Genomic DNA, 26,961 nt, shown 5'->3' on the forward strand with positions numbered 1-26,961 from the left:
GCATGAACGACGACAACCCTCTAGCATCTTCCTAACTACAAATGCGCTACATTGGTCTGCCCAACCATGTAACTGAGGCATAATGTTGCTCAAAACATCTGGCTATGAAGAGAATTATGTGATTAGTAGGTGTTGGCCAGAGAGAAGGCAATTCACATTCCAGCCGAAACATTGTCAAGGCAGCAACTGATCGTCGATAGACGCCAGAGCTGGGACCGGCTCTGATTCTGTATTGGCCCTTGGAGCCAACTCTTTGAACCGCCTGATCTGTAAATGTGATAAAGAGTCACATAATAAGTTTTTTGTACCAGGGAGATGCACAGCTCTGATCACGATATTATGTGCCAAACACTCAAGTGTAATACTTCTTAAAACCACCATTACATGAACTTTTTTGGAGGTCATAGTGTTTATGACCGCCACCACAGATTGATTATCACAATTGAATTGAATTTTCTTGCTTTGCAGCTGGGCGCCCCATAACCTAATGGCCACCAGCATTGGGAATATTTCTAAAAGCGTAATGTCTTTTGTTAACTCCTTCTCGTGCCAACTATCAGGCCACGCATCATAGCACCAGTTGCCCTCAAAATACACACCAAAGCCCAAGCCTTTGCCACCTGCACTGTCCGTGAAAAGTTCAACGTCTGCATTACAGCACCAAAACATAGAAACATAGAAATTCCGTTATACTTGCTGAAGAAAATCAACCACATTTCCAGATCGGCCTTGATTGCCCTTGTAACCCGGAGATGATGATGCGTCTTTGACAATCCACATAAGGAATCTATGAGCCTACGGCAAAAAGGACGACCTGGAAGAATTGCTCTACAGGCGAAATTCAAAGCACCAATGAGCGACTGCATTTCCCGCAACTTTACCCTCGATTTTGCTACAACAGACTCTAATAATGTCCTTAATTTTCTCCAGAGGCATGCGTACAACAAGTTCGTCTGAATCAAGCTCTAAACCCAGAAAACAAAGAACAGTTACTGGACCCTCTGTTTTCTCGTCTGCCAATGGTACCCCCAAATTTGCCATACACTTAACAAATACAGACATCAGATGCTGACATTCGGTAGTATCACATCTGCCCCCACCCAGAAAATCATCAAGGTAATGTAATAAATTCTCACTCGATTCTTTTCTACGCACACACAATTCTAAAAAAGTGGCAAAGGTACTGCAAGAAATGCTACAACCGAATGGCAGGCATTTATCAAAACAAAATTTACCCCCAAAATGGAACCCAAGCAAATCAAAGTCATTTGGGTGAACCGGCAAAAGTCTGAAGGCACTCTTAATATCCATTTTGAAAAGCATTGCCCCTTGTCCGAGACCTTGTATCATTTCAACGGCCTTGTCAAAATTTGTGTACTGGACCAAGCAAAGGGCTGGGTCAATAAAATCGTTAACAGAATTACCAACTGGATAAGACAGATGGTGTATCATCCTGAAGTCTCCTGGGGGTCTTCTTGGGAACCAGTCCAATAGGTGACAAGCGAAGATTCGAAATTGGACTTGAAACAAACGGGCCTGCTACACGACCAGCAGCTACTTCTTTCGCATTTTTTTTCTAAAATTATGCCCCGATTCAAGTTTGCAGACTTAAGGTTAGTTGCAAATGAGGATTGCCTAGGACCGCTGTAATACAAAGTAAAACCAAATGTAAAACCGTCAAGTATGACTTTAGCCTGATCGCTTGGATAACCATGCAGTTCGATTTGTAATTGGTGTATGTGTAATGGGGAGGGTGCTAAGGACAAAATACCTTGAATATACGAACGATTACTACTGACGGTTGTAGGACCCTCGCTGGCCATACACTCGTCCAAAGGTTCTCCTGCCTTGCTGGCCCCTAATCCTGTATTGGGAACGAAAATTATTACTGTTCATGTTTCCCATCTGGTCAAAATTATCTGGACTGGCACCAGTGGTACTGTTGGCGAGGGAACAACCTGACTTGCCATGACGTGGCGACATGCATATAGCACATTTGTGGGCAAATCTACATGGGTTCCAGTGACAGTACCCCCTGTTTAAATCAAGGCAAGAAGGCATTTTAGCATTGCCCAAAGTAGGATTAGATTGTGGTCTATATCTTTGCAGGGGCTGAGGCATTGACATGATCCTCAGCCACAAATCAGGGTTTATCTTATCCCATGGCTGTGGAGACATGGCCTGCCGCAGACGGAACTGATCGTCATAGGTACGCCATGCAAAGCCTGCTTGGCATGCAGCACATTCCCATATAGTGTTCATGTACCCCAATAGTTCCCGTGCTTTATTGGGGGCCTTGCACAGGAAGATGTCCATGAAAACTACAAAGGCTTCTGTCCACTTCTCTATGCTGGTCACTTTGTCTGTGCATGACCGCGCTTTGGACTCCAGGACCCCCTGCTCATTCAACCGAATGACACCGCCCTCATTGTACATAGCTGTGAGCTCAATTGAGCCCTTTAACAAAACAGCAAGATTAACGTATTCATTATTCCAGATCTTATTACAAATCTGGACAGGTATATGTGCAGAAAGTCCATCCCCACCACACTTTAACAGTTCTGGCAGAGCACCAAATGACTCAAATGTATTAGCCCTAAAAGCTTTCTCAAAATCAATAAAAGGACCAATACTATCACCTTGGGCCTCCGTTTCCACTTCGTCCGCGTCCGGTACCAAACGCACCACCTCCGCCACCTCGCCTTCCTTAGTCGGCGGTACCGCCCTTGTCCTTGTTTTCTTTGGAGCGGGCTCAGGGTTAGATTTAACCCGTTTCCGTCCTTTACCCCTGCCTGGCATTTTGAAAAGCTTGCAAAACTAATTTGAGAACTATATTAAATGTAGAAGATAGCCGATTGTTGAAGATTGTTGAAGATTAAATTCGATTAAAAAACCTTTTTTGCGAGAGAACGAAAGTAAATCTAGGAAATTCTGAAACCGGAAGTGAAAGGGAGAAAACTCGTTACTGCATTCGCAACCAACCGGTTCGTCCCCGATTATGAAAATGGCGAATGTTCCCATGCGAAAATAAACGCGATTACGGTACACGACCTAATTGCCATTATTCCTAATTTAAATTTTGTTTGTAAGACTCTTTTTTTATTTTCTATAGGCAATCGGCCCGGGTTGCCGACTCCCAGAGTCTTGTACGCATATAATTATCACTCTGGTGTACGAGATTGTCGTTTAGAGTTTTAAGGTTATGAAATTGTATCTAATAACTCAATATTATCATGATCTATTAAGTTTTTAAGTTGTATTTTAACATTGAACATAAACACTGGTTAATTCTTAAACATAAGCGCGAAATGCATCGCGTAAGTGCAGACACGACTTTTGCGCATGTTTTGTTATCCCAGCCGTGCCCCAAAACGTAGAATACATCTCTGAACCTGAACAGTATATATAAAATGGTGAATCTGATTCAAATGATTATTATGTAAAAAATGTGTCCTTCAAAATGCTAGCTACTTGACTTTTTGAGCCAAATAAATTTGCAACTTTCGTTTCTTGGACAATTTTGAATAACACAGATTTTAAAATAAAACATATTATTCGCAAAACATGAAAACACATATATATAACATTAAAGACCAAGACAAACATTTTTGTATTCACATAAATGCATATAAAATTATTTTGAACAATGATGATTCAAAACATTTTCATATGCAATAAAACAGTCATTACCATTTGGCACCGACGTGCATACATCCAAACAAAAATTAACCGCGCAATAGCTTATATTCTAAAACCATGTCCATCTACTTGAAGCACACTGCATAGCTGAACAATTTTACTGATAATAATCACAAGGACTCTATTGACCTAATATAAATAAGCATGTCAAATGTGTGTATGATTGTCGAACATTCACAACCTCCACCAACTATATCAAACGAAGAAGGTAGAAAATAACAAATCGGGTGCATACATATATAACATATTCAGTGTGTCGTCATTGTCATAAATCAGTTTTTTTTTCTGTTTGATATCTGTTAACATTGAATGGTATGACCACTTCATCCTTTTTATCTACTTTTTACACATGTGGTAATACATTCGCGTACAATATTAATGCAAAACGCTGCAGAAACAAGCTCAGTAGCAAAAAAATTAAACATAAACCCGGTAACAAGCCAACATGGGTAAGAGTTAACACACTTAAAATCTAGTTAAAATGGGTATTATGTATAAATTAAATGACAAGAAGTAAAATTTTAGTGCTTAAGAATGGGCGAAGTGAGTTAAGCAAACAAGCCTTCCTTTATCATTTAGATATAACTTCATGTTATCTTAATGACTAAGAATACATCTTCATTGGCTGACACATTGTTAATGCTAAATCTAACGCAGGGAGTGTGAATCGAATGAGTGGCAGAAGGCGGACCTTTAAAACCCGCGAAACTTAAAATACTTAATGATTGAACCAATACTACATGATTTTCTGTCTGCAATTTCAATGGATGAGAATGTATGTTGTATTATTAGTTAAAGAGAACCTGCTTTACACATTTCTAAAGTTATATCTGCTTAACCTGATTTTTGGGGACTTTTTTGTTCATGACATGTCTTCGAAAATACTAAAGATATTGAAATGCAACTTTAAATAGGGATAGCAATAAATGGCAATACGATCAAGTGGAGTGCACAAGAGACATAATCTTGCTCTGCGCGTGTTTAAGTTAACTCGCCAGAAACTCTCCTAAGCCTAGTAGTTTGTTAAATGAGTGCTTGCTCTGGCCATAGCATGAAAAATACTCAAGGGACTGGAATGAAACTTGAAATATGCTTATTTATCGATAAGGAGAAGTGCAGTACCAGATGTTTTCTGCCCTGCATTTATTGTATTTACCACCCCTGAAACTCTATTTATCTTGAAAGTTTTCGAAAATTAGAGTGTCACTGGGTACTTGTCTGCACAGGATTCAAATGTTACTGATAATGTAGTTATTTGACAATAAGTCATCATAACCTAATAATATACTTTTGAAAATGGGAGTTTATCCGAGCCACATATAGTGAAATATAGAATTATGACAATAAGGTTAGGTGCAATGCATAACAATCATTATCATGATCTGCATATTTATTTAGTTCCCCCCCTCCTTAACCTTATTTTATCAATGATTAAAGCTTGTTCGGGCCATATATTGGGATGTTCTAATGGAATTCATATGCAACGCAGTATATAAAAGTATACAGATGGATGGCAATGACATTATAAAATCTTTTAAAAATTTATTCACTCTTTGATTCAACGTTCCTCTTCTGATATAAGTTTCATTTGCTGATTTTTAATTCATTACTTGGCATTTATTTCAAAATTATATTCCCAAACATGCCAATATCTTTTCATGTTATAGTTTTAACTTATGTATAAAAATGCTACATCCATTAGACAATTGGCGTTTGGGGAGCATTCATTGCATCCTCCGATACTATTCAGGATCCCGGGTCGTGTGCACTTAACTATCTACACTACAAAACATGCTAAGTACAAAAACACCCTCATCGGGAAAGGGCGACACGACTAACATGTTATTTTACTTTTAAAAATACTCGAAAATGTCACAGGGGGATTTCCTGGAATCGCATTTTTATAATGAAAGAAATATACGACTACTTAGATAAAGTAAACGTGCACAAGAAAGGAAAAAGTTAAATATTTGTACAGTTATAACTTTTTGTTTCGCTATAGCTCACATTAACTATTGCAGGGTATTATATCAACTTTGTCTCCAGTTCAAGCCGCTGATCATGTCTTTGAAACGTTGGGCGAACTTGAATTCCAATGCCCTCATGGTGAGTATAGCACATTATACTAATATGTTACACTTTTTACTATACAGTTCATTTATATATAACACTTTACACGACACAGTACACTTATACATGAAACTATTTACAGAACATTACAGAATATATGGCATTTTATTCATTCATTACATTACATTTATATGTAGCCTTTTAAACATAAAAAATTGTGTATGGCACTTAATTTATTTTATTACATTTATAAGTGGCACCTTATACAGAACATTAAATTTATTCATGGCACTTTATACAATACAATACAATTATTTGTTATATGCCTATCAATATCCTTTTCCATATCCAACAATGCAAGTACAGCACGCCGTATTGAAATATCCGTATCACCATTTTGTCGTTATCTGATTCCGTATCATGCGAGTACCGTGTGTAGTCTCGGAACTACTTTCGCATTGCTTGAAATAGCGTGACAAAAATACTGGTAAAACCTGGCCACTTCCAAATATATACATAAAACATAAAAATATCTAATTTTACTCACGCTCCAGAAGCATGTACATATTCATGAACATGGTTCTTCAAAGTTACATGAGGATAAGCACGAAGGTCGAAGCAGAGTACACTTCCAATCTATCTTAGTATCTAGACAACAGGATGTTTGCAATTTCGATGTTTAGAAGTTGTAACATTACCATAAACATGAGTTGATCGCCAATACAAAGAAGAAGGCGATTTCACATCAACGATAGAAATAGCGATTGACTCACGAAATTCCCCCAATTCTGCATATAATGATCGTCAAAAAATCCCACGAATGTTCGCTTTGTTCAAAATGACCGGGTTACGTCTACAGGAAATAACCAGTGTATACTCGAAAAATAAGTACTTTTTTGTGCTTTGACATTTAATAATTGTTTTCGTATAAGCAATTTGTTAATAAGATGTAAAAGATTTTCTTCTCATTTCTCAAAATAAATTGAATTCTGTAACTTTCCATAAGCCATCCCATATTTTGATATTTGACAGATGGCGGTAAATTTAAATCAAGTTGAAACCGAAAAATAAGAAGGAATAATTGGATATGCAGGCAGGTATATAATAAATGGAATATTACGATAAAACGCTTTTCTTGTGGCCTGCATCGCGTCTCGTGCGGTCTCGACGGATACGTGTTTGCACACCGAACTCGACGTGATACAGGTCACAAGAAAAGCGTTTTATCATAATATCACATATTTATATATACCACGTATTACAGATCATTACATTTCTATGTGACACTTAATACGAAAAATAACAATTTGATGTGGCACTTTATACAGAACATTACAATTTTATGTGGCACTTTATACAGAAAAGTAGATTTATATATGACACTAAATACAGAACATGACAACTATCAGTTGCTCTTTATACAGAACATTTAATTCATATATTACATTTTACAGAAAATTACATTTATATGTGTCATTTTATATAGTGCAGTACACTTATATGTAAAACTGTATAAAATACATAACAGTTCTATGTGAAATATACTGTAAAGTTTATTTTTATGTGGCTCTTTAAACAGTTCAGTTCATTTTATGTCATTATTTGTACAGTTCAATGCATCATTTATAACGCCTTTAAATGTAATTGCAAATAAATTAAATGCATTTTCTTATATATTAGGATGGATCATTCACAAAGCCAACTGTTATAAGAAAGTGGATGTTGATATGACGTTCAACGAGGCGTCCACGACGTGTAACCTGTACGTATGACGTAATGAAATAGCAAACATATTAGTAAAGAAGATGAATTACGTCCATAATAGTTGTCTAAAGTGCACTCGCTTCTCACCTATGCGACCCGGGTTCGATTCCCGGCCTGGGCGCATGTGAGTTTGGTTTGTGGTCACCAAGTCGGACAAGTGGGTTTCCTCCGGCTACTCAGGTTCCCCCAAGAGAGAGTGATTAATATAAGTTGCAATAGCTTGTTTCACAATCTTTGTGAAAATAAATAAGTTTAAACTTATTATCTACTGTGATTGTAATATGTGTTGAAATATTTAAATACTTCTTAACATGCATTGTTATTTCAAAATATATGACATTTATAAATTAATGAAAAATATTTCATTGTGGCTCCAAGCTAAGTGCCGACATGCATGCATATAGCAGTGAGAACTTTGCATGCACTATTTGTATAAGCACAGAAGACAAACCAATGTATTTTAGGGAGGGAGCTCATCTGTTCTACCCGGCAAATGAGCTTGAATATGACGAGGTTATAGCCCGCAACGCACCAGGAATACACACATGGATTGGTAAGTGAGGTAGTGTAGTAAATATTTTTTATCTCCCTTAACTTTTGCGAATTCTTATCGATTCTTAATGGAGATTTAAATGACATGACTCTGGTAATTTCCTTATGTTGCTATCACCTAGAATACAACATACATATTCAGCCAATGAAATTGCAAGAAAGGCAATTATTAAAGGCCTTGTTTAAGCCTTTTAAAAGTGACCCCTTTGCCCAAATCCGTGTATAGTACACTGGTATTGATCTTAATCTTTATTGCCTTTTACTGTCTATCTGAGCTATCATCTGAGTATTCTGTTGTGCAGATCATGTTTTATTACAGAAAAGAAATTGAAAATACATCTTTTGATTGATCTTGTTGTTGTTGTTTTCAAGTAATAGCACTACTTTTATATATAGTCCATTCATATGATTTAATCATGATGCTTCACAATATTGATACTACAATGCCGACCATGCATTTAAAGTGGATTTAAATATATATGTTATATTACTACTATTGCGGACCTTTGTATATTCTATGTTTATGCTAAAAGACAAACATATGCTACCTATGTTTTTTTCCATTATATGTTTAGGTTTTATGACTAACGGAACCCACATTGGTCGTACCGAGGCCGGTTTAGATACTCCAAGCGACCGGATTCCACGTTGGGCTAACAACGAGCCCACTACAAACATGCACGACATTGACTGTATTCTGGTCGACAATATGAAGGGGCTTATGGTTAGAGCGTGCGACGAGATGCATCCTTTCTTCTGTAAGAGAAGGGCTTGTCTCAAAGGTAATGAAACCTATAGTTTGTTAGTGTTTTAAAACAGTTTTCCTTTTTTGTTGTTTCATGTATCACGGGTCACACATATAGTTTGGATATTCTATGTAAACGTCATATATCTCCAATATGTGTTAACATTTTAGAAATTAGGTTGTTTTAATCAATATTGAATGGATCAATAGCACTTTTATTATATTAAACAGTCATGTTTTAATATACCATCCATCTTATTGAAAATGACATGTGTTAAACCCTAAGGTTACATGTCCTGCGATATGGCTGCGAAGTGTGTTCCTGAGACGAGAAAGTGTGACGGGAAGTTTGACTGCTCGGACACTAGTGATGAATTGGACTGTCGTAAGTTACCAAAGTCTTGTTTTATATGACTGTATCTGGTAAATAGCTCTTTCATTTACATCTGTGAACACCAACAGTTCATATTTCACTCGTGGCTACACCATAGTAACCCATGTGGAACTACTCATAAAATATAAATAGTATTGCTCACTCGGTCGAATATATTACGATCTTACAACTCAAACAAATAAATATCCTCTATATATTCTAATATAGAACAAATGGTTCGTTTACCGGCAATATCATACAAACTAAATAAATCAGATATGATAGTTCCAAATATATGGGCTATGTATGACTCCGGCCGACAAATAGGTTAGAACTCTGATTGTGCCTGTTAAACCCATATACGTTTGGTATCATTTGAAAACCCGTTTGCTAACTGATTACTTCCGTGTTGGATATATGACTAAAATACTTTATTCATAAAGCCATTACAGTTTTTTACTTGCTTTTTACTCTAAATGAAATCGGATAAATGATACAATATTGGAAGACTAAATAAACTGCTTTGTTATATTAAGTTAGGCAACACATACCAATATCCTTTTACTGCGTACAGAACCCTTTCGAAAGATACCAAATAAATGTGGGGTCAACAGACATCTATATTTCACATATTTGTGGGCCTGATACCTTTGTATTAGGACCATCTCGCCTACGAGCGTATCATGTGATTGTATTTTTAAATCATTTATTTTTTGTTTAAATGAGTTAAAACAATTATCTTTTCGAATTAAAAAAAAACACTTGTGAAGTGGTCAACTTTGCCGATCTTGCTCCCTTCCTTGTCATTGAAAAAAGAAGTTCATAAATATCATCCTTACGAAAAAGTGTTTAAAGACATTTGGTAAGAATATCCCGTATACTTTACAGCTAATGATATGAACTATATAGACGTTGAACGCTCGGGAAGTTTTTCTACTCACACACTGTATCCTGGTCAGAATAGAATTTGGACAATAAAAGCTCCAATTGGACGACGAATTAAACTTTACGTAAGTAAAACATAAGTGGTGAGCTATCATACCTATGGAAAGAAAAACAATCAATAAATCCTTGTATTATGTGAACCAAGTATAAGGGTGTCTGAACCTCCTTATTCTGGAAAAATTATGAATAGTTTGGTTCATTTGTTCACCTTAATTTCACAACTTGTTTTTGAACATACACACCATACGATTTTATTGACAAATCGTACAACAAATTGCAGATATACTGGCCACATATTTTTTAAATTTTATCTAAAAACTTAAAGACGTGTGGGGCTAAGTTCATTCAGTTTGACAAAACGTATGTTCAATTGATAGCAATATACACTTTGGTCACCTGCCACAACTTAAACTTAAAAATATTCAAGCTTAACATTTTGTAACTCTAAAATTATACTTTACCAGTAACATTTTTTTATTAGTTATGGATGACTATCTTTAAATGTACAATACACCTAATCACCATGCAACACAATGGGTGCCGCCATTCTTTTTTTTAGTCACAGGAAACTATAGGTGCGTATTGACCGATAACGTCTAACTTATTATTTCTACTTTTGTTTTTCAAATGTTAAAATATGTTATTTGTGCTTCTTTTCATCGTTTTTAGGTGCCGTCTATGACTCTCGAAACGAATGTGGCGTTTTTAGAAGTATGGACCGGTAATCCTACATTTGCTGTTTCCCGGCTCATAAAGAAGTTTACTAGCACTGTAAACGCGGGCGTTTATCTGTATTCAGATAACAACTACATGACTGTTCGTCTGTACGCCAACAACCTTCAGCAAAACTTCAACGCAAAAACATTGAGTTATACCGCAGGTATGTAAAACGTCCCCACATATCTATCCTATTGGATTCTTTTGAAATGTTTTATGCACTAATGTTTACAACCATATTACAATGACAACCGTCATCATTACCTTAATATGTTTATACAGGAATCATTATTTTTCTTTAAATTTATCAACATGTTTTTCAAATTAATTTATAGCTTACAAATTGACTTAACATCCATTATCATTTTTTTCATCATAAAAATAGCTCGTTTGGAAGAATTACATAACCATAACTTATCTACCATACATTTTCCAGATAATACAAACATATTTCGTGGCTACAAGGACCTCGATGCTTCGGTCGGGTTGAGTTCATTGATCTTCCCTTACCAGGGATTTGAATATAAACCAGAAGGTCTACAACTACGTTGGAGAATTACAGCTTCTGGAGGAGATTATATTACATACTATGTAAGCTATGTATCCAGTTGCCTCGTTTGTTTTCCAAGAATAAGGAGCATGCTCCGATTGCGCGTCGGTCATTATCCTTTCAGCAACTTAAAACAGTTAATACAAATGCAATTTTCAGTCAAAATTTCAACCGAATGTATATTATATACAGCTAGCCTGTAATTAGCAATAACAGTCGAGAGAGACGTTGAGCGTCATTTCATTTAAGGCCACAATTCTACGAAACACCTTAAGTCTTTAATTACAGCTATAAGATAAATTACCATTTATTATTTAGGTATAATTTACGTTATACTAAAATATAATAATTTAATTTAATTAGTTTGACTATGAAAAGAAATATAATTAATCTTGATATCTTATTTTTATTTCGTGTTATCAAGATTAGGTGCGAAATATGGCTAAGTGAGAAAACTACTTAAGTTATATGCTTAATAACTTTCTTAGATTTAAGGTGTTAGTTGAGATAAAACGCACGACGTAAGGCAAAACTTCATGGCCATAATAGGTATATGTACACTGAGCACCAACAAAACATTAGAATTTATTCTGAAAAGTATGTAGTTCCGTTTTGGAGAACTGAGATATAGCCAGGGAAGATAATTCTGACTAAACAGCAATGATTTCTGGAATTTCCTATAAACAATGTTTTCCCTATCGATAATAAGGTTGAGCCAATAGATAAGACGAAACCAACATCAGGGAAGATACGCGGCGGGATGACAAACCTAGCACCTGGTGATGTCCGAGTGACCGGACGAAACGAATTGCACATCACAATGGAAGGCGTTCCTGAAAATCTCCAACTTATGTACAAATCAGGTGTGTCGCAAATCAACACCTAGTATGTTACACATTTACACACCATGATTTTTGTTAAGCAACATACTGGATATGCCAATAAAGAACAAATCAGGTATACTATGAAGCACAAATAAGGTATGTGGCATAACATAAAAATCAAGTATGTTTTACGTAAATGGTTATGTTTGTTGCATTGTAACACATAATTTATGTTAAATATGTACACGTCATGAATATTACTAAGCAAAAAACCCGTGTGTTTTCCTTTGCAACGGTATATATTTTACAAAAGAACATACCATGTAGGTATTTATGCCACCAAGGATGTTATATTGCAAATAAAAAAAACCTTTGTGAATCTTCAATGCAAACATGCTAATTAGAAAGCAGAAGAAACAGGTATGTTGCAAATCAACACTAAGTGCACATTGGTAAGCATCAAATCAGATGTGTTACGAATCAACAAAAGGTGCATGCTAAATAGTAAGCATCAAATTATGTAAGTTGTTAATCAACAATAAGTGAGTATTTAGACAGGTATTTTGTGAATTAACATATCTCCGATACTTATCACTGTTTAAAGTTTAACGTTTGGAAAAAAGCCGTTTTTGAATGAAATTCCTTCCACCGACAGGCTGTGGTGGCATTACGCTGACGCATGAGTATGGTGAAATACACCTGTTTGACGAACTGATTCCACACAATGCAACGTGTACGTGGACATTAAAAGGGGGAGAGGCAGTTGGTCGAGGACTTGCGTTAAAGTTCATGAACGACCTGTACGACGATCCACGTACAACATTTGCGAAACAGTCCATGGATGTATTTACTGTAAGCAAGTAGTGTTGCAATTAAAGTTTTTTAAACACTAATGGTTACAGAGTAACAAATGCTCACCAACACGTGTAATAGGAACTTGTTGTTTTATCAAAGGCACAGCAATAAGGCGAAACCCTTTGTTGTTAAGAAATGTAAATGACAAAAACGTCATTACTTGAAACCACCCGAATAATACCTAATACTCATAACATATTTTACATAAAGAACCCTACAAAATGTTCGTTTGAAATTCAACACTTACTATTCTGTGCGTTTTGATGTTTTGCAAAATTGCAACCGATATATCATAACCGCACGGAAAATCTTGGATAATTATTTAAATCACGTTCAGATTGAAGGCTCAGGAGGGACTGAGATTGGGGTGGAGAATTATCCTGAGATGATTTACCATAGTTCGGATGGTAACTTTAAAGTCACTTTCCAATCTGATGTTGCTCTCAATTCGAAGAGTTCTCGTTTAGAATTCGGAGCAGGTATATATTTGCATTGGCTATTTATTTCTAAATATCGAGTATCAGGTTTTAGGTTTTCAAAAATAATGGTAGATCGTAGTATTGTGAAAGCACTGGTATCACTGTCTTTAAAAGCTAGTTTGTATGCATTTCAAATAAAGAAAACTATTGATAATACATAAACATCTGATAATTATGTCAGTTTTGCGCATGCTCCAGATACATTTAGATATATCACAAACAGTTGTTGAACAATAAAGCATGTTGGTTTGTGTGAATTTCATTTGAAATTTATGTTCGGGTGAATTTTTATTACATGATTCTTTTTCATACAGACTGCCCAGCTCTTAAAGTTTCTGAGCAAACTGAATTGAATAAAAACACGAGTTACTTTAATGAAGATGTGCTATTGACTTGCTCTACTGGATACGACTTTAACCTTGAGAAATACGCACTTAGAGAGTCTCTGACACTAAGGTGTACACAAGGATCATGGTACATTGATGATGATAAACTTGCCACAATTCCAGAATGCAAGTGTAAGAAAATTAGCATAAATGCGTTTTATTATATTTGATATATGTTATATAAAAATGCAAACAGTCGTCATTATGATGACAAGTGATAAAAGAAACACTAAATTCCCAAGACATCTGTTATTATAAAAGTGAATGCATTTCCTATTACTTATTACTTTTACGTAAAATGTTAATAACTATTATATGGTATGTATTTATAATTTATAAAAGGTTTACATGGATTATCGTGATGATAATAATTCCATTATTTTTCTTTTGTTTTTGCCCTCATGCCTGTTTAGGTCTCCTTAAAAACGGGGAATTTTGTAATATTGTATATTTTCCTGCATTTTGTATTCATGATTCAACATGACTTCAATTGAAGAGGCTGTGGTTTCGATCCCCATAGGTGTACTTTCTCATGACCTCTCAAAAAGGACACCAATACTGGTTTCTATCCAGAAAAGGATTTAAGAATGATTTATATCAGGTTTCAGCTGAAATCTAAAAAAATGAGTATACACTTTAGGAGTTATCTGTTGTGGTTCACCGCAAGTAATGCTTTTAAACAATAGGGTTATTAGTACTGGGTTTTGATCCTGGAGGCTGTGTTCGATTCGAGGGGATTTTTGCAGATTCGGATTTTACGAGGAGCAGCAAAAAATCCAATAGAGTCGAACACGACATTCCGGATCCAAAGGCAGTACTAATAGCCCTTTTATTATACACATTACTTGTTAGAACATTTTAAAAGCGACATGTTTTCATAATAAATGTCATTTTAACGACGCACTATTATTTATTTTATGACGTCATTTTAGCATCGCGCAACGATACTTGTTATGACGCGACGTCACAAGAGTGGAATACCGTCGTATTGCACCGGAGTGGAATACGGACAACCTTATTTTACGATATGTATTTCGTGTGAATTTATGATGGGTTTATAATATATATATATATATTTATTCTGTTTCAACTTGACTTCAATCATTGCAGTGGTATTTTGTGGCGCTCCTCCGAAAGTGAACAATGCATATGTTACTTACGCATCTGGAGCTTCATATATGTCAGTCGCTACCTACGCTTGCAATGAGGGATTGAATATGGAGGGCGGGCCAATTGCTACCTGCATGGGTAGCGGCGAATGGGAGGGACTACCGTCATGCTCTTGTAAGAAATAAATGCATATAAAGGTCTGCTCGCGCCCATTATGACTTGACCCCACAGATTGGAGTTTGTTTCTTGGAACCGTCTTAATCTTAGAAGTTCAAATGTGTTTACCGATTTAAATCAATGAGGGTTGTCCAAGAGAAAGTGTTATATTAAACATATTTTCCCTTCATTAAAAATAACCATTTCATTCCACTTCTGTATTTACTGTTTAATTTTGGTTTAAAATAATAAACAAAATATGATTGTTCCAAAAGAAGTACATTCATAACAGTTTCCAATGATCTTTGAAGAAATTATAATTTTCCCATTTACGCTCGAAAGTAAAACATTTGTGAAAAGACGAATAACTAAATGAATCTCAACTATTAAACATAGCAATCAAATATGTGTGATGTTGAACGTATAAAAATAGCTTCCTTAGTGTTTTCATTAGAGGTGACCACCTCGATACTTATTGTATATATGCAACAATAAAATTTAGTACTCTTTCTTGGAAACTTTCATTAAAGTTTAAAATCAGTTTCTTTAATTGCTAGCTTCAAGCTGTAAGGCATTACCGGAAGACCTCGTACAGAACGGGGGTCTAAAAGTAATCGGAGGTAACGATTTCTCTGGAGCCAGCGCTGATTTTAACACAGTTGTACAGTTTTTCTGTAATGATGGCTACGAAATGGTGGGTACAGTACGGACCTACTGTAATATCGACGGCTGGACACACGGAAATTCTCCTCCAACATGTAAAGGTATGCTAATTTATTTAACAAATTTTCATAATGTTTTTTACATTGTACAATAAAATATTTTTAGTACATTCTTGATAATCAATTTCTCATTTTACTGTAGATATATGATTGATAATTTTTCATGATGTTTTATTACTTATACAAGTATGCATTTCTATGATAAAATATGATCATACCAAATTTTAGTGTCAATAAATATGGTATTTTTCGTTTTTAACTTAGACTTTGGTGATAAGAGTCAAATAATTGATGAAACAAGAGCTGTCGTTGCGAGATTAAGTTTCATTCATCATGTCCTTAAGGGCCCCAAATGTAATCCTTCAAACACTACTCTTACATACCAAGTTTGGTTACAATATGTAAACCCTAACTAATTTATTTGCAGTAATTAACGGTCAAATTGTTCCTTTATACCGTGTTTGGTCGCAATACGGCATTCCTTTACATTTTGTTTTCATTTTTTTAGTACAGGGACTCTGACCCTCAAGCCCCCAAAACAAATCCCGTGGAAGGCTTTCATTAAAAACTTCCTTTAAACCAAGTTTTGTTACAATATGTCAACCATTATTATTGTGTTTCAGTACCAACCATTTACTATTTTACTAACAGTGCCCTCGACCTTTACCATGAACTTTTGGGCCTTAAACACAATTTCGTGAAATGTCTTTTTAAATTTTCCTTTTTTCCATGATTGCAATACTGCAACCCTTAAATAAAGTTATAAGTACCAACCATTTTTCTATTTTTATTAACAATGACATTGACCTAAGGGCCCCCAAACGCTTTCCCATGAAATGTCTCCACATTCAAACTATTCCTTTATACCAAGTTTGGTCACTGTCACTTATTCGATACCGTAGGCGCCATTCCTATAACCAAACCTGGTCATAAATATAAATATGTATCTGTCTAAAGTAATAATAAAAGTAAAAATAGACAACCAAGAGCCATAATTTGAAATAAGGTTAATATGGAGTTATGTAACCTAGTTGTGTGACGACTACTGGGTAAAGAATGAAGACCATCGAATAAACAGTATGTAAGATATGAGGAGACAAAGTTACCCACAAAGGATAGCCAACAGTTTTAAGTCGATCAAGGACTATAATTTGTAGTTATGATAATACTGATGTATGTATCTAAATTGAGAATTGGCCGTAAAAACAGTGTGAAAAATCAATACTTATGTGAAAAACATAAATCGATTAAATGAAGAGTAAAGAAGTAACAATGTATCCTATAACTTTAACCTAAGGTTCTGAGTCAGTCAGGAGCTATGATTTGAATTAAGAATTAAATGATACCTTATTGTTAGATTTTCGTCAATAACTGTGTTACATATTAAGTTAATTGAATGAAGGTTATTCAAGTTAAAATTCCAACTTACCCGAAATGCTTTTCCTGACGAAATGTGCCCTTAAATTTTAACCCCAGTTCCTAAGTCAATCAGGACCATCAATTATGTATATGGAATTTAAAAACCTTATTGTGTGATGGTCCTCACATCAATGTAATCAAATTAAGTTACTTTATTAAAGGTTATTGGAGTTATAAGTAAAAATGCAAACTTGCCTTAAATCTTTAACCGGACGCCTACGATCGCCGACACGGTCGCCGATGCCGACGCCGGGGCGAGTAGTAAAACCTCCTAATTCTTTTCATAGTAGAGCTAAACTAATTTAGCTGTTCAATTTTATTGTGCATTGTGGTACAATTATGCACATTACATGAACGATTTGTTGACATGATTATGTGAATGTAGATTTGTTCCAGTCAATGTTAAGAAATTCCAAACATTGTTTTCCCACAAACCAATATCATACACAGTCAATACATGTATGGTGTTTAATGTAAGTCGCATGGAAGTGGAGGGGGAACTATGAGTACAAATATGGTTAATATCTTTAACAAAATTTAATGTTTTTCAGTACTTTCTTGTCCGATACCAAGCTTGCCCAACGCGGAATACAATCTTGATGGAGAAGTTAACTTCGAAGACTTTCTGACAGTTTCTTGCCAACAAGGGTTTCAGTTCATGGACAGATCTGAAAACACACCCTTGAATATGAACTGTCAAGCAAATCAAACCTTTGACATAGTTGATGAATGCATTGGTAAGAATTCACATTTTCAATCACTAACAAGCCGAAAGTACTGAAGATAGTGTAAAACAAAACATTGAATCTGTTATATATTCATTGGTCACCGTAAGAGAAATAGTAAAATCGTAAAATAGTATTCTTAAAGTTAGAAAATTGATTCAATCAAAAATACAAAAACAACTGTAAAATGACTTTTAATCTCTGGTGATTTAGATATTGACGAATGTAAAACTGGCTCTAGTGGCTGCAACCTCGACTCAACAGTATGTAGGAATACCATAGGTGGCCACGAGTGTGTCTGCAAAGATGGCTTTAACAATCCCACTGGGGTTTCTTGCTTAGGTATGATTTTATTCAGGTGTAATAGCAAACGGCTTGTTATTGGTTCTACCGACATGTATCTGGTTGAATTGTGTTGCATTGATCACTTGCTATTATCTTATAATTGATTATTATTATTATTTAAATATAAAACAAATTATGTTCGTACACTGTAAGTGGTAATTTAAGAGTGTAAACAAAAGTATAAATGGTTTATATCATTCACAATTGTGTCTATGATTAAAACATCCGAATTTATACACAAACTATGATTACTTCGAATATCATTATCATGTTTTCATAGATGTGCTGTTTTACATTGGCATACTTTGAAATGTCACAAAGCTATGAGAGCGTTATAAGTAAGACAACCTGGTGTATGCACGCTTTTCGGACAAAATGTTTTACGGTGACAAAAATGTAGCATGAAAATAGATGACAGATTAAAAATGCAGAAAATGTGTTCGTGCCAATAATCTCTTTTGACCTACTTATAACAATTCAGTATGAACAAAACTCTACTTATGACAGAAAATGCATTTTAACGAAAGTGCATCCAATCCCATTATCTATGAAATTTCTCTTAACTTTATAAAAGAACACATTTTCTTGCGGCTTTGTGTAAACGTTTCTTTTTGTGTAGAAACTTTGCCTGGAGGAAATTTGTATGAGTATGTAGCGTATGTGTATGTATTATATACTGAGTTAACACGTACTTTCGGAGACGTGGATTTTCTACATGTATTATTTTTTAAGTAATTCTAAATTGTAAATACTGAAAATATGCCGTAGCTGTTATATAGTATCATCATAGAACAAACTCTTGCCCCAATATCACGAAAATACTTATGTCAAATTTCAATCTCAACTATTTTTTCCACATTACACTATGTCATTATTAAATATTACTTATCTTTTACTATTTACTATTCTGAAAAGCACATTCTCATATGCATCATGTTGATTAACATTTTATAGCATGATATAGCTCAATATTCTAAAATAATATGTCTACAGCACAAAATGTACTTGAGTAAAACTCAAAAATAATAAATTGGACTCTAGTACAATTTTTGCTCTCAATCTGTTTTTCTATTAAATATTGACCAATTTTTTATCAGCATTATGAATGATAGAATACGATATTAAAAGGGTAAAACATTTAAAAAAGTTCAATCATACGATGCTGAAATCTGATAATGAGTTGAAACTGAGATTTGACTTAAGTATGTTCGTGATGTTGGGCCAACTTTTTCTTGAACTGTCATATATGTTTTTTCTATGTAGTTAAATGCCCTTTTATCAACCTACGTGTAATATAGTCTATTGACTAAGTTTGCATCTTACACAGTGTTTCACTTTGCATTCAGGCGAAAAAGTTGTAAAATATATTTACAAGCATTTGAAAATATTCAGTATGCTGCCGAAATATGTTGCATTGTTTCTTGGCGTGGAGGTATTTGACTTCACCGACTAGATTCACTTGATTCGCCTCTTTAAAGTTTCTATAATAAACCGGATTTTAAAAATGAAAACCTAAACTACTACTTAATTTACTTTACAATACTTATAATTCATGTTTTATCTTATACAGACATCAACGAATGTTCAGTAAACAACGGTGGCTGTTACAATTTCGCAAGCTGCGAAAACGCCCCAGGCTCATACAGCTGTTCCTGTCCCAGTGGTCACAAATTGTTTGAAGAGGATGGAGACCAGGGATTTACTCTGCAAGCGTCCGAGACTGGGCTTGGGGAAAACGATATGTATCGAATCAACCATACCTGTGTTCGTAAGTGTCTAAATAACCGAATTCAAACAACAATAACAGCATCATCAACAACAACAACAACAACACATAAGCACGCCCATGCACACCAATGAACATATCATGTTTCTATTTCTCCTTTTGGCCTATACATGAGGGACTTTATGTAGAAGCAAAGAGTAGGGTAGGGTAGATCCAGGATTTGACCTGAATGTGTTGGGCAGGGTTACTTAGCGGGTTCCCGGAGGATGTTTGCCCGGCCAGTATAAATATCCAAGACAAGCAGTGACTCTTTCTTGTGGCTAATTCTAGTCCTTAAATGAAATCAAATACTAATGTCTCCCCCTCTGCACATAGTCTTAATAAGGTGAGCATTTGTTGCAAGTTTCATCAAAATCCTCCAAGAGAGTTGGACCGGACATGAAGTTTAGTCATATGACCTTTGACCTCTAATGGTGATCCTGATCCTAATCCGACATGGCTGTAACAAGCTCACATCATCTTAATATGGTGAACACCGGACATGAAATATAGTAAAATTATAAAGATATTTGGAGCGGAGACGAAAGATTGTCATATGACCTTTGACCATTTAGTGTCATTTTGACCCGAACTAGTTAAAACATGCCCTCGCACAGCGTCTGAATATGGTGAACAATTTTTGAAAGTTATTTCGAAATCTTTGCAGTGGTTCCAGAAATATGAAGCGGACATGACAAATATTCATATTACAGTCATATTATAACAGAATGCACAAATTGCTATGTGCACCTGTCGGGGTTCGAACCTACGACCTCTTGCTCTGGAAGCGGACACTGTACCGCGTCGCTATAAAAGCTAGCACTATAACGAGACTGTATAAGTGCCGCTATATACATATCATATACCCAATTACACATTCCCCTCCATTTTGAAATTCGTCCTTGAATTTCGGTGACAAAGTCCATTTGTAATGACCTTGAGGCATATCGTATAACACGGGTCCCTCGTTGGGCGCTAAATGTTACAGACTGCACAAATTGCTCTGTGCACCTGTCGGGGCTCGAACCCACGACCTTACTCTGGAAGCGGACACTCTACCGCGTCGCTATAAAAGCTAGCTCTATAGCGAGACAGTATAATTGCTGCTATATACATATCGTATACCCGGTTACAGTATGACCATTGACCTCTTAATGTGACCTTGTCCCTAAACCGCACTTTAAATGTGCGCTCGGCACATTGTTTCAATATGGTGAACTTTTGTGGCGAGTTATTTCAAAATCCTTAAAACTGGTGTGGACACGAAATGCAGTCATATGACCTTCGACCCTGTACCAAGATGTTTGTAACATGCGTTCTGCACATCGTCATAGTATGGTGAACATTTGTGAGTTATTTCAAAATTCTCCAAGAAATTCATAAAGTATTAAGCAGACACGCAAAAAGTCATATGAAATTAGACCTATAAGTGTGACCCTGAACCAAGCTGTTTGTAACATGCGCTGTACACATGTTCGTAGACTGGGATTGAACAAAAAACGATTGAAAATAATCAACCATTTTATTTATTAATTCATGAAAACAAATGTTCATCATAAATTTAGATGAAGCTGTTACAATTTCAGTGCTTTATTACGAACTATTTCAAATGCGCGCTTTATTTTAATCCAAGATAAAGAAATGACAAGTATTGAATTCTAAGAGAGAATTTAATTCTCAGGTTATCTTTAATTGATTGTAATCTATATGCCAACCTTTCATTTATACAATGTTTGGCCATGAAGATTTTTAGCAGTCTTTAATGTAAAAACAATTAGAACTGTATTTTGATTTAAGGAGTATAATTTGAATTAAGTGAACTTTTTCCGATTCGGATCACAAAAGGTGCTTTTGGGTCGAAATCAAATTATGCAAATATCCTCGAGATGCTATTACTGTCCATATATTCATTTATCTGAAAAAATTATTCAAACTCTAAAGATAATGGAATAAGGCAATTTTGCACTATGCAAAATACGGACAAGTACAAGATACAAGACAAGATTCAAGAATCTTTATTTAAAGTCGGGTATGTGTTAACAAGAGACATAAGCTTAATGAGCTATTTTCCGGCATGAATAACAGACATTCATAACATATCAAATAAAAATAACAATGAGCTTGTGACCTGGAAATAAAAGTATATATGTTAAAATGAACACATATTGGAGCGTGCATACAAATACAAATAGGAAAATTGGATTAGAGCATCGAAAACCGGGAAACATCAACAGGTGTTCCCGGCTGTACGGCCAGTCCACACTCGCTCGCTTCCACTACTGATCAACTTATAATTAATCTAGCATGATAGGAAAATTCTTTGAAAGTATTGCTTAGAGGAGGTATGATATGTATCATGTTATTTGATATTACACCTGTCACTGTAAAAGAATGATAATTGAAAAAGTAAAGTCGTAACACCTAAACAAAATGCTTGCCGAAAGAAAAACACAAGTAGTTGTATGTGTTCGACAGATGTTACATACATTTGAAACAATCATAATTAGATAATAGCCCATGTAATTTAATTAAATAAGTTATTTTAATCAAAGAAGTCCGCTAAAAAAATCTGGTATTTAAATGCCATATCTGTCCAGTGGGTCCAAGCCATCCCACTGAAAAACAAAACTCCTTTCCCCTCATGACAAAGGATTAAAGATATTTGGTCAAACATCTTATAGTTCTCAATTTCTTCTATTTTAAAAGCAAAAAGGTATTATTTACACATTGAACATTTAAAAGAGGGAACTGTCAAAGGTTGGACCGGCCTTAAAAAAATCAGGTAGTTTTGGGAGCACCTTTTTCGTTTGGGAAGCTGTTCCATACCTGACTGGCCTCAACGTGGAAAGAGTTGTTCCCATATTTAATTGTTCTTACTGATGGAACGTCTACACAGTTTTCGTATCTCAGATAACATGTCTTAAAAGTTACATGGTTTTGAACATATTCTGGTGAGAAACCATACAGACATTTGTTAGTTTCAATATATATGTATCTTACACTGTTCAAATGTAATGTTGGAAATTGAACTCTATGAAGAAGATTTTCGTAAGTTGAGGTGTAATTATTAAAAACAATTTTTAAAGCTCTGTATTGAATCTTTTCCAATTTGTCTGTGTTGGTCTTGCTACAAAAATGCCAAACGACAGGACAGTAGTTGAAATTTGATCTGATAAAAGATTTAAAGATAATAAACTTAGTATTGGTTGTCAAAAAATTGCTTAGTCTTTGAAGCATATTCAATTGCTTAGCTGCTTTTTTGCACATTTTAGAAATCAAGGCATCAACATTTAATAGACTATCTACCTCAACACCTAAAATTTTCACTTGCTATTCACAAACAATGGTAGATTAATTATATGGATTCGTTTTATTTATTTAACAGACCTTGAGCCAGCTGAAATTGCCTGAAATTTGTCAGGGTTAGCCTGCATTTGGTTGAGAGTAAACCAGTTTAACAAAATGTAACCTTTTTCTTCAAGAGTGGTCTTAACAACATCGGGATTTTTATCATACACAGAAAGAGTATTGTCATCATCTGCATAATTATTCAAAGCTGCATTATTGATAAAGTAGAAGATGTCGTTTAGGAACATATTGAAAACTAAGGGTCCTAAACTCGATGCTTGTGGTACGCCTTTCAGGATGGAGTCCCACTCACTGGTAATTTGACCAAGTTTGACACGTTGCTTTCTGTTCGTAAGATAGCTGTGCATAAGTTTAAATGCTGGGGCTGAGAGACTATATGCATTAAGCTTATCTAAGATGAGGTCATGGGGAAGGCAGTCGAATGCTTATGAGAGGTCCATAAGAACTGCGCATACATTTTTGTTTTTATCAAGGGCTTTTTTCGAGTCTTCCACCAGCCTTAACAGGGTAGTTTGACATCTAAATGTTGTTCTGAATGCTGCCAGGAAGGGATGAAAATATTTATCAAAATAACTAATCAGTTGCTCAGTTATGACCCGTTCATATTATTTGGACATTAATGGTAAAATACTGACTGTTCTATAATTCTTTTCAATAAAGGGGTCATCTTTCTTGAACATTGGGGTAGATTGTCCTAGCTTAAGACTATTTGGAAATGATCATTGGCTAATAATTTCATTGGTCATATTTCGGATGGAAATCTGTGAAGTGAAAGTCAGGTGACATTTGGCAGTTTTCCTTTATTTAGGGTGTTTATATTAAACCTGAGTTCCAGATAGTCCAATATTTTCGGCTATATTAATGTAAAACGAGTTTATTTTGTTGGCCAACAGGTTTTGATCAGAAACCAAATTCCCTATGTTGTCTTTGAGTATTATCGGGTTATCTGATTTATTTGAAGGTTTCTGTATGAGAAAAGGTTAAATTGTCGCCCAGAAGTCCTTAGATTTGGATCCTCCACTACACCGTTCTTGGAAATAAACAGCTATAGATTCTCTTTGGTTTTGAGATTTCTGAACTTAGTGTAGTTTAACCAGTTGGCCATGTTCTGATTTCTGTTTTAGATGTTTCTTGCTTGACGAGCCTTGTAAATAAGTTTACGGTACCTAGAGTTCATATAAGGTGATGGTTTCCTTTTTGGGGGTTTCTGTTTTACTCGGGCATGCTCGTCAATAACTTACAATAGGTGCAAGTGCATTTTGGAGTTTATATTACTGGCAGATTCATAATGGGTAATTCAAATGATTACTCTACCTCTAGCATTGGAATGTCCTGAGTTCCCGGATGTCCAAAACGGATTGTACTTGACCAGCGAGACTATGTTCCATTTTAAAGACGGAGTGGAGATTCATTGTGCAGATGGCTATTTCTTCGCCAGTGACGGAACTACTACATCTGACACGGACGGTACATTAGCTTGTACAGCTGCCGGAGACTGGGACAAAACACCATCATGCTCTGGTAAGTATCTGTAACTTTATCTTAGAATTCTTATAGACTATTCGTATTTTGCATAATTGAATTATCAAATATAATGTTTCTACATAAGTATGTGATATGTAAAATAACCATCGCGAACATTAAGAAATATGTGTGCGTTCAGTTTACATAATTTCAACAAAACGTATTTTTCTTAAGGAAACGAATTTGTATATCTTCCAGAAAAAGGATTTAACAAAACCATAATATCCTAGTGTTGGGAATCGGACATAAAAAATTTCTATCGATTATCGGTTTATGAAACCGATAAATGATCAATTATTAATCGATTTAATTATTATTTAATTATTTTTTGCCATCATATTTAAGGCATACAGATACAGTGCATGCACCAATGTTCCCTTACAATATTGTTTGTAGATTTCTTTGTATAAATTACATTATTTATTCAGAAAGCGACTATCAGGTTAGTGTTTACAAGTTACTATTAAAGAACATGAGACCACAGGCTCTAAGTTTTGTCTTACATTTAGTATTGTATACATGTGTAAAATAAACACAAAGAAGAATATCAAATTCTTTTTAATAATCAGTCTGTAACGAGTACAACAAGCAGTTGAATATTCTATATGTTTTACAAGAACGTTTTTATTTTACAAGAACAGTTTCTTTCAGAAAACTGAGAAAACTAAATTATTACATGGTTGGAAGTAAACGGTAACATGTTTTAAAAATCACTTTTAAACCACAAATATGAGAAGTTAAGAACCAATTCTTTAGAAGATGAATTACAAAGCCAACTTGTAATAAGATACTTTAGTGCCTTATTCACCTGATAAGAATAATTATGAGTACATAACTTAACATAGTAACACCTTAACAGTTCAACATTAACAAGCATTAACAAGAACAAAAAATAGTCGGTAGCGGATACGTACCTTGGTTCTATAATCGATTGTTCAAATTTCACTATCGATTGTCGCCGACGTAGGCCTTTCCGATCATTTGTCAATTATAATCGACCATCGGCACAACACTATAATATACTATTTGCGAAAGCCCGTTGAAACATTATACAATTACAGCTCAAATATTAACTCGTAAATGGAAATTGCATTCAGCAAGCAGATTTGCTTTTTTCCCATTAGAAAAGTTGTGTAAAGGTTCATGGATATATTTTTTATTTGTTTATCTTAAAGTGGATGTATTACACATAATTTGACAAAGGCAATTAAAAATATAGAAAATTCGATATAAAAGGAAACGAAACATTGAAATGATATAAGTGTTTTTTTATCTTTATTAAGTGTGCTTACTTTCAATAAAACAAATTAATCTTATGGAAGCGTACATGTATCAGAAATAAAATTGAGCAAAAGGATAGTAAACTGTCTATGAAAGCCGTTTCCAACACTTTATAAATAGAGATTTTATATTATCTTTAAACCTCTTTGAATAAGAAGTTTTGCATTTAACATAAGGAAAACTTAATGAAGCAATTATTCTTGTAAAATTTCGAATGCGATTGAAATGGCAGTCAACAAAAAAGTGCATATACATGTAGTATGCATAAACAATTATCTGATTTGTCTAGCTTGCATGATAATAATTCTTGTCTTTTATCATTTCAGCGCGGGAGTGTACATTTCCAGTAAATCCATTAAATGGTATGTATGACAAAGAAAGAGTCGTTTTTGGGGAACAACTTACGCTCACCTGTAACCTATCGGAATCAGAGCAGATTACTAGACAAGCTATGTGTTTGTACAATGGCACGGATAACGGAGTTGTGTTTGGCGGAGATGATATCACCGTCTGTCCAGGTATTATGAAGCTTCCGTAATATAGTAAACACATTAAGATCCTGTTCTCCCACGGTGTTATGGTCGTT

General features: G+C 35.0%; 1 protein-coding gene across 1 annotated transcript in view; it reads left to right on the top strand.

Annotated features, from left to right (window-relative positions):
- The window catches only part of LOC128202829 (uncharacterized), a 76,802-nt gene that overhangs the window by 3,627 nt on the left and 46,214 nt on the right, over positions 1 to 26,961 (top strand). Inside the window, exons 2-20 of the mRNA XM_052903987.1 lie at positions 5,721 to 5,805; positions 7,450 to 7,531; positions 7,998 to 8,086; positions 8,661 to 8,867; positions 9,117 to 9,215; positions 10,092 to 10,213; positions 10,818 to 11,028; positions 11,302 to 11,456; positions 12,125 to 12,278; positions 12,895 to 13,091; positions 13,432 to 13,573; positions 13,888 to 14,091; positions 15,070 to 15,243; positions 15,783 to 15,989; positions 17,918 to 18,103; positions 18,305 to 18,433; positions 20,007 to 20,204; positions 24,891 to 25,091; positions 26,702 to 26,893. Of these exons, the coding sequence (XP_052759947.1) occupies positions 5,721 to 5,805; positions 7,450 to 7,531; positions 7,998 to 8,086; positions 8,661 to 8,867; positions 9,117 to 9,215; positions 10,092 to 10,213; positions 10,818 to 11,028; positions 11,302 to 11,456; positions 12,125 to 12,278; positions 12,895 to 13,091; positions 13,432 to 13,573; positions 13,888 to 14,091; positions 15,070 to 15,243; positions 15,783 to 15,989; positions 17,918 to 18,103; positions 18,305 to 18,433; positions 20,007 to 20,204; positions 24,891 to 25,091; positions 26,702 to 26,893 (3,034 nt within the window). The remainder of the gene's footprint in view (positions 1 to 5,720; positions 5,806 to 7,449; positions 7,532 to 7,997; positions 8,087 to 8,660; positions 8,868 to 9,116; positions 9,216 to 10,091; positions 10,214 to 10,817; positions 11,029 to 11,301; positions 11,457 to 12,124; positions 12,279 to 12,894; positions 13,092 to 13,431; positions 13,574 to 13,887; positions 14,092 to 15,069; positions 15,244 to 15,782; positions 15,990 to 17,917; positions 18,104 to 18,304; positions 18,434 to 20,006; positions 20,205 to 24,890; positions 25,092 to 26,701; positions 26,894 to 26,961) is intronic.

This window comes from Mya arenaria, chromosome 2, assembly GCF_026914265.1.
Source record: "Mya arenaria isolate MELC-2E11 chromosome 2, ASM2691426v1".
NCBI classification, from domain to species: Eukaryota; Metazoa; Mollusca; class Bivalvia; order Myida; family Myidae; genus Mya; species Mya arenaria.